Source organism: Helianthus annuus, chromosome 17 (genome assembly GCF_002127325.2).
Source record: "Helianthus annuus cultivar XRQ/B chromosome 17, HanXRQr2.0-SUNRISE, whole genome shotgun sequence".
NCBI lineage: Eukaryota > Viridiplantae > Streptophyta > Magnoliopsida > Asterales > Asteraceae > Helianthus > Helianthus annuus.
The window spans coordinates 29,953,402-29,962,739 of record NC_035449.2 but is presented as its reverse complement, the minus strand read 5'-3'; the positions used below and the strand labels follow the sequence as shown (position 1 = coordinate 29,962,739).

The 9,338-nt window shown below is 40.6% G+C and overlaps 1 protein-coding gene across 1 annotated transcript; it reads left to right on the top strand.

The window, feature by feature from the left end:
* Positions 1-409: 409 nt before the first annotated feature.
* Positions 410-4,324, top strand: LOC110923943 (replication protein A 70 kDa DNA-binding subunit C-like). The gene is made up of 11 exons (XM_022167995.1): positions 410-562; positions 659-926; positions 1,041-1,140; positions 1,230-1,357; positions 1,482-1,566; positions 1,662-1,771; positions 1,880-2,087; positions 2,189-2,309; positions 2,445-2,636; positions 2,882-3,102; positions 3,991-4,324. Exons 1-11 carry the CDS (start codon positions 410-412, stop codon positions 4,322-4,324), a joined length of 1,920 nt encoding a protein of 639 aa, XP_022023687.1.
* The last annotated feature ends 5,014 nt before the right edge of the window (positions 4,325-9,338 follow it).

Genomic DNA, 9,338 nt, shown 5'->3' with positions numbered 1-9,338 from the left:
GAGTTAAGCAAAATGTGAATTTCAAATTGACGGTTATTATTTCTTAATTAAATTTAAAATAAAATATAGAAAAGAAATTATGACAATTGCTTTGAAATCCAGTCAGTAATTTTGAAATTCTAAATATACAAAATGGTAATTTAAAATTGACGTTCTTTCTCTTTTTTTCCTACTTTGCATATCATTTCTAATATTTTATTACTTTAACAAACCAGCATATAAAGATATACTCTCCTTACATTTGAAATTACATTTGCCACTGCATTCAGTTAAAATTTTTATTGGATAATCGGTAAGCTTGAATTCCAACCTTGATATTTTTTTAAGAACATCCATGCTTATTGTATTATCATATTAGGTTTAACAATACTTATATTTTGCATATTCTTTTTTTATGTACAGTCTTAAAATGGAGGTTGCAAAGGTTAACATGCTTAACGATCTTAATACATTCTCAAACAACTATTCGATTAGAGTGAAGATTGTTAGCATTTCGAAGAAGATGATGAATAATAACAAAAATGAAATATGTCGTCTTGATATGATCTTCATGGATGAGATGGTACGGTATATAGTTGTCTTATAATTTTTTTGGACATATGAATATCCAAATGAATATAACACCTTTTTCATTTAATCGGATGTTTCATATTCTTAGGGAACTATGATTCAAGCCAGCTGTTTGCATAAGATGCTAGGAAAATTCAAGGAATTTCTTCAGTTGGATGAATGTCTTCTTATCACCAAACCTTCTCTTGCTACTAATAAGTCCTCTGCTAAGTATACCAAGAGAAATGACAAAATATCATTGTATTTCTATACTTCTGTTGAGAAATGCTTTGACTGGTCTGGACCGAAATACCGTTTTAATTTCGTTAACCTCAAGGATGTTGTTAAAAATAAATTTGAAGTTAATACAGTTATTGGTATGTAAACCACTACATGATATATATCTATTGTTTTGTCTTATTATTTTTTTTTCTTTTATTGTTATCACTTCTTAATGCTGTTTTATTTTCACAATATATTTTTGTTTATAGATTGGATTGGTTATGTGGATGTATGTTTCAATCTAGAGGATACGTCAAAGAAGGATGGGAGCAAGGGCAAGAGACTTAATCTTAGACTTAAAGACATTGAGTGCGTTCTTTTTATTAAGTTGTTGCATTTTGACGTATAAACCATTATAAGGTTGCTTGATGTTATTATGTTTTGTGTTAATATTTTAGAGGCCAAAAGTGTCCGGTTACTTTGTGGGATGGTTTTGCTATTGACATGTTTGCTTACATGAATGATAAGAAACGAGAGAAATATGTTGTTATCCTTTGTCATTTTGGTATGGTCAACCTTTACAAAGGTACAATTTAAACTTAATTAGTTTAATTTTTTTATTGTTATAGATTTATCTTTAGATTTGCTTATATGTTTTAAATTTGACACTATTTATATTGATCTATATTTGGTTTTATTTTTAAATTCAGGCAAGCGTGGTGTTGCAAACGGCTTTGAGCTAAGCAGACCTTTTATTGACACTGACATTGAAGAGATATCCTCTTTTAGGAAGAGGTATAGTTAGTAATATGCATATAAACATTGAACAGTATTATATTGTACTTACATTTATTTTTTACGTTTTAATTTGATCACATGAATCTGTTTAGGTATGTAGAGAAAATTTCTGCTTCATCTTCATCAAATGATCATGTTGGTTTAATCGTTATCTCAAGTGTTGAAGATGAGTTTCTTAATAACCCTGATTTCATGCTTATTGGTTTCCTTGGAACCATATCAACGGTGTGTATTTTCTTATAAGTACTCTACATGCTGAGTTTTTTAAAAGTCTTTTCTAAGTGTAATTATTTTTGTTTGATTTTGATAGACAAAGAAGGTTTTGGTTGTTGGGACAATTACAGCTATATGCATGATAAACTTTGGTATTACAATGGTTGTAACCATTGTAAGTCAGGTGTGGAGGAAAGATTTGTAACGAAAGAAAATCCGAATGGTTTATCTGATGTTTATCATGAAAAATCGTTGGTGTGTACAAATGATAAATGTGAAGGAGTCGACATCTATTCTATTCCCCGGTTTGAGATTACTGTTTTATTTCCTTATACTAAATACTAATATGAACCACACTTTTGTTATTAGTAATACTAATGTTTTCATTTGTTTTTAACTTTGATAGGTTCAAGATACCTATTATGGTGCAAGACTCTTCCGGTACTGTGTCTTTGACACTGTTTGATTTTGAAGCTTACAAGATTCTTCAGAAAACTGCCAAAGAGTTAGTTTCAATTCAAGATCAGGTAACAAATACATGCATTCAGTTATTTGGCCATGTACTATATATAATTTAAAATTAATTTTTATAAAATTGTATGTTCTCAATTATGAAATCAATCTGCTCATTGTAATTTATATTAATTTTTATAAAATCATAGGTTGTTAATTCTGGAGAGATACCGAACCCATATCCTGAGATTTTTGACACATTGATGGGAAAGAGGTATGCTTTCATCATAAGTGTTAAAAACTATAACATTGAGCATCAGGTTGAAAACTATGGTATTTCAATGGCCACTAACGATGATGAGATCCTTTCCGCGCTCTGCGCCAAATTCAATCTTAACCAGGTCTAAATCTTCATTATGTCATTCTTTTAATTTGATATTCATATCGTTTTAAAATATATTTATACCATTGTGTGTATTTTATGTTATTGTGTATTATGTACTTAAAGCATGAGCAGTCCGAATCGTTGCATGTTCCAGATTCCTGCAGTTTGTCTACCCTGTTGACCTTATGAAGGTAATATGAGAATTTCCTTATTTGTACTAAATTTTTTTAAACGTTAGTACTTATTGTCTTTTTATATCAGGATGAGATGTCATACTGCGGTGACAATGTTACACCTGCATCCCAAGCACTTGTAGGCACTGAGAATCCGTCTTCTGATGAAACAAAACGTAATATTCGTGAAGTGTTCGATGTGGATGATGCATTAGGTTGCTCCTCGACAAAGCGCCGCATTAGTGATGAACTCTCCCAGGATGAAGATGCTGGTGTTTCAACGCTTTTGATTCCAAAGATTGAGAAATAGTGTCTGAAGAAGCAGGTCCCGAGCGGGTTGATACTTCTACGGTAATGGATACGAACCTGGCCCCACCTCGTCTTCTCCGCTTCATCCTAGACCTATAAACAAGAAGAGATAAACGTGGGATGTGTAGAGACGGCCGGTAGAGGAAGAAATCCCCTATTTCCAGCTACAAAAGTGTTTGCCCCATATTGGATGCCCTAATAAGGAGGTGGAGACCTCCTTATATAGGAGATATGGGAAACCCTAACCTCAATGGGCCAGGCCCAGTTAGGGGTTGTCTCTACAAGCCCACAGCCTAGTGTAGTATGTAAACTACAATGCGCTGGGCTTCGCAGGTTAGTACGTAATAATAATAATAATATTTAACATAAAAGTGATAAATAGCAGGAAAGTCCGACCGCTCGGGTCGGGTCCAGTACCATACCTCGTCATGTCCCCCAGTCTAGTGTTGCTCCCGTGTGCAAGCGTGGGAGGAGCACTTAGACTTATTAGGAGCTCGGGAGTGAAGATCACTAGTTTTAGGCTTACATGTCGTCCGGGTGCGAGAAAGTCGTTGGCCACGTTTGTTGTGGTTGTCGTTAGTTGTGAGTGTAGATAGTGGAGCAATGAATATCCTACGATTGTTCATCGTGGAAATTGGTTGGGCAAACATGGCGCACGCTGATCGGTTGTAGGCAGTCACCATTTGTACTGGCGCATTACCATGAGCTTGTCCGGGTTGTACGTAAGTGGTTAGGTCTCATGCATGAGTCTTGGAACATGCTGAGTTTTGGCGGTTAAGTGCCTCGCCTTTGGATGATTTTTTCAGGTGTGGCCCTGCTTTAGCGGTGCGTACGGTCGTGTGGGCTACTATAAAATATTCACCCTTTGATGTAACTTTTGTTGGTTAGCATATGGTGCGCTAACGGCATTCAACCCATTGAAAGAGTTGATGTTGATGTGACAACGATCCTTACCACGCGTCCGTGTCATTGGGATCTCCATTGTCGTAATGTGCAGCCATTGGTGGTCATAGATGCACATGCAGATGCTATGCCACCTAAGGCGAATGTAGAACTGCTGGCGGTTGTACCAGCTGTCGTTATTGATGATCCGGTTATAGCAATTACCGTTGCAATCGGAAAGAATGACATGCAATGCACCCCTGCAGAAGTGCTTGCTGTGCTCAGTGACCTCGAAAGGGTGCTTAAAGCGTTATTTATGTTCCCCACAATGTTTTTATAATTGTGGGACAAGTACTTGGTTTTTCATCAGTGGTTGTGCATCTATTACCAAGATACCCACTGGAATAGTAGTGGTTAAATACATCTATTACCAAGATGCCCACTCTTAGCGCTGTATAATTTGATCATCTGACTTTGTTATTATGAAAAATATTTCGTGTTAGAGTTGTTTTTTACCGTGATATGCAGTTCAAATGCGGTGGTAATATTTTGTTTACAAATGTTTATATGAACACTTGTAGATATCAGAAAGTGCTTTATAACCCGCGCGACGTTAATGAACACTTGAACAACAAAGTTCTTTCTACGCGCTTGGCGTGAGTGAACACTCATTGAGATAATAAAATGCTTTATACACGTTAGGCGTGAATGAGCACTTTATGTAAGCTACTACGTGCTTTTCCGGGACGCGCACTGGCGTGTGGAATGCTTATAGTAGGTGGCATGTCTGTTTACCTCGCCGACTGTGGCGTGAGGGTTTTCTTTTATCCATGTCGCAGACTGGTGTGGAGAATACATATCCGAATAAGTATTTTTCCTGTCGCATAGCGTGTGGAATACCTATTCGAATAATCAAGCATCTTGGTTTTGTCGTGCGTTTGTCTTGACTACCAAATTGCATATGTTGTGTCGAGTGTTACAGCTGTAGGCCAAATGATGTGAGAAGTATAAATATCGTCTGGCGTATTGAAACACCCACATTATATAAGAACCAATGCGGGATAATGTGTCTTGGATATCACCTTAATGGACAGCCAAAGAGAAGATTACCACTTTTAAGGCGTAATGGCGCTATACCTTGCTAGTCCCCCAGTTCAATGCTGCTAAAGTATGTTAGGAGGTTTGAACTTGATAAGTACTAAAAGGAAATCGGCAAGTAAACATGCAGTATATACAGACCATCATATAGAGATATATGTATATAGTCAAGTGAGCCAAGGGCATGTAGTGAGATGCCAAGCGCGTTTGAATAAATAAAAATGTATCGCGCAACTAAATAAAGCAATAAAATAGGATTGTACCTGGAATTGCGTTCCAAAATATGTAGCTTCACATAATGCATTCTGGCTTAGGTCTATCCTTACCAAAGTAGTACCTAGGTTTGACAAGAAGTTGTCCAACCGAAATTATGTTGTTGAAGAAAAGTTATCAGGTGTGCAAATCGAATGTCCGAACCAGGACCTTTGGCTTTGGTGACCACGTTCTGTAGCGTTTTTAGTGTTACACCGTTCCTGTCCCTTATTTTAATGTTGCTAGATAATGTTAGCAGGAGAATCATGTGCTCGATGTGGCGAGAACATTATCAAGAAGACTGTCTAGCTTGAGGATGTCAATTCCTATCGATGTGCCACTCGGTTTTACTAAGTGTCAGCTTTCAAGACTTAATTGTAGCTGGGGCGTGAGTGATTAGCCCGCTATGTTAGTCTCCCGTTCTATTGCAAAGCGCGTCCTACTTAGACAAGGACTATTTTGCGTACAAGTCGAGATGATAGAGCTTAGTTGTTTTTTAACATATCTTGCCCACGGCGGTATTGTACTACGACAATAATATTTAGCTTCAATCACTTCGGAGAAAATGATTTACGCGTGCCCTCTTTGATGGTGGGGATAATCTGTGCCACCAAATTTCTAGTACCGGCTTTGCGGATGTAAAAGACCTCATGTTAGTTAACATATATGCATGTCCAATGACGTGGAAGATGATGTGCATGTTGGGGAGGTTACCCAACACCCCTAGTCTTAGTTAAATGAATACATTCCCATATATGTTTAAATGTGGTGCAATAACGGTTGTACGATCTCGTGCTATAAAGCCTCGGCACATGTAAAATGTGATGTAGTATAAAGAGGAAAGCATTGAACCATTATAAGTGACTTTGTTAAAAGCTCTAGTAACACGAACTAAAGCGACACGCTGATATATGTGCGACATACACGGGTGGAAGAGTGGCGACGTAGGCGCCACGGCGGTGGCATGACTAAATGCGCCACAACCCCGTTTATAATAATAGGCAAGAAGGTTGGAAGATATATCTCTCTGCATGACAGCTGAGGATTTCCAATAGGTATTCTCGTGTTTTGTTGTGTAGTAAAATAAGTTTATAAGCATGACCAAAGGCGTGACTTAGGACGGTGCTCACTGGGAATGGCGCGAGCAACGAAAGTTATCTGCCAGAGACGGTGGGAGTGAACGAAAAAATCCGCCGAAGTTGGGGGGGTAGAATGAAAGCTCCCGCTGGAAGCGCGGGTGGGCCGAGAGTATCCGCCGGAGGTGGCGAAGTGTGTAAAAATGTTCGCCAGGGGCAATGTGGTGAACCAAAGCATCCGCCATAGGTGGCGGAGTTATTAAGTAATCGGCTGGAAGCGGCGTAAGTGGATAAAACGTCCGTTTGAAACACTCTGGAGTGAACAAGAGCTTCCGCCGGTGGCGGCGGGTTGAATAAAATCTTCCGCCTGTAGTGGCGGGTTGGGACGACCTCGTAGCTCAATCGGTAAGGCGTATAAGGGTGTGTTGATTAAACAGCGAATCTCGCTTGAGAGTGCCATATAGCAATGCGTTTCGAGTTTCAACCAATGCTTAAGAGGGGATTATCAGGCCAGAAATAGCAAATGAGGTGTGTGCTAAGAATGGTGCAGCAAAGGGAGTTATTGCCGGAGTTGGCGTAATCATGAAAATTGTCTGTTGCTGATTGTGGTGGTGTGGATAAAAGATTCCGCCTGAGTTTGGCACGTTGAGGAAAATCGTCTGCTAGAGGTGGCGCGACCAAGGAGGTTGTCCGCCAGGGGTAGCGCGATGAAGGAAGTTGTCTGCCAGGGGTGGCGATACGAATAAGGTTGTTCGCCGGAGGTGTTGGTTTTGTGTAGTCCTTCAATTTAGTGCTGCTCGTGTTTATCGAGAAGAGATAAAGAACTGTTTGCAAGGGGTTCTTATTTAACACCATTGTTAAATCATTTCTTTTAAAAACTTCTCTCGTGATAAAGCAGGAAGATGTTGTGGAACATACAAATTTTTAATATGAACGAATAAAGCAACCTTCTTCCTACGTTGTTGTGTTGTTTGTATTGTAAACCCAAGAAGTGTATTAAAATTCTCAATAGGTTATGGCAAAGAGAAGCATGAAGTTTTAGAACATGGTAAACCGGATTAGGTTGGTTCTTGTAATGAAACTTTGGTTCAACTGAAGAAACCCAGCTCCTTCGTTGTATGAAGGCAGATGGTGCAAGGTAACGTCATTGGTTGACAATGATCTACGTGGGTCTCGGTAACAATGCTCTAACGCGGGCGATGGAAGTTGTTAAACTGGTTCACATCTTTGTAAGCTTATAATGTATGATGTGTGCACCGCTATATCACACATAACAAGGCTAATGTACCCGTTGTGTATAGTGGGTGTAGTTTATGTCCACATGCGTGTGGCGGAGAGGACACCACTAAAGGTGGCGAGTTTTTATTATGCGTGCCGATGATGGGAAGCGGTTGCCCACCCCTGGCGGCGGGAGCCTGAAGGTGGCCGTTGGATATGGCGCAAATGTGAGGATACCTACCAGAGGTGGTGGACTCCTGATTTAGGTGACCCCGTGAAAGAACATCCGTAGGAGAGGAAGTGGGCAAAAGGATTGCCCGTCGTTGATGACGGGAATCTATGCATGTCAGTGACACCCGCTGACGGATGGCTAAAAAATGGGTGACCGGAAAGCGAGTGGCTGGAAGGCCGGTGGGCGTGAAGACCGGTGGTACCCTGCCCATGCCTGGTTGTTACCAGTTCTAGTGGTAGTAAGATGTGTTGTAACTTGCGTGAGGTGGCAAAAGGGAGATAATCGTCCGTCAGAGGTGGACGGGATGACCTAGTCATCTGCTGGAGAAGAGCGGAGTGTGACAGTATCCCGCCTGAGGTAGTGGGAGCGTATAGGTGATCCACCGGAGGTGGTCGGGATGTGTTGTGTGTGGCGGTGACAGGGGACACACGCCGGTGAAGAATGTAACAGGGTTGTCAACGGCGGGCGCGTAAACACGCCAGTGACTCGAAGGCGGGTGGCACACACGGGTGTCGAACGAAGGCGGTCAAGGCCTTAGATGGCAGAACGAGTTGGTTCACGCGGATATGCACGTGTGAGTAGTCCACTGGTGTATTTAAAAAGCTTCCTTGTAATATTGAAAGGAAATTGTGTATCTTCGGGGTTTGCTCGCCTGGATGTGGCAGCGTGCAGCGCGCGTGCCGGTGAAGTAAACCATTCACACGGCACATATGTTGGCGGCGCGAAGCGGGTTGTGCGAAGGCGGAAAAAACTCCAACAAAATTGTATCATGATGGTTCGCCACCCGGCGCGGCTGTCGGCGGTGCGAAATAGATCGCGCGGAAGGCGGACTCTAATGATGCTTCATTATTATGGTGGTCCGTTGTAGATGGCCGAATAAAGTGGTAGCCAAGAGCGTTGTAGGGGAGGCCTGTCCCGCCACTGGAGTATTATGTTGGTATACCGGAGGTGACGGCTGATATGTCAATGCATCCGAGAAAAGTCTGCCGTTGGTAGCGAATGGTTGATGCGCATGAGGGCGTGAGAGAATTGTTCGCCATGAATGGCGCATGATGGAAGCGCCAGTGGCTAGGAGTCAGTAAACGCAAGCGAGTGCCGATGTCACGTAGACGGGTGGCCTGACTCAGGTTTTATGGCGGCCGAGCATGGAATAACTTTGCAAGTGTCATCTTATAAATAATCCGCAATAATTGATATCATATGGACAATCTGCACTAATGCATCGAATGTCCATGTGATGCAAAAACGAAGTATGCAAGGTAAAAAATTGCACTGGTGAGGAAAGCAAAACATACATAACATAATGCTACTAATATTTGTGCACCTTTGAGTGTGACAGAATCGTTTTTTAAAAAAAAAACTTATATGTGGTATTCCATGCTTCAAGATGTGTGTCTAAAATCATTCATGATAAATAAAGTGCAACACATGAGGATATCCAATGCATATATGGTTGTAAACCTATTTTTCGAAACATA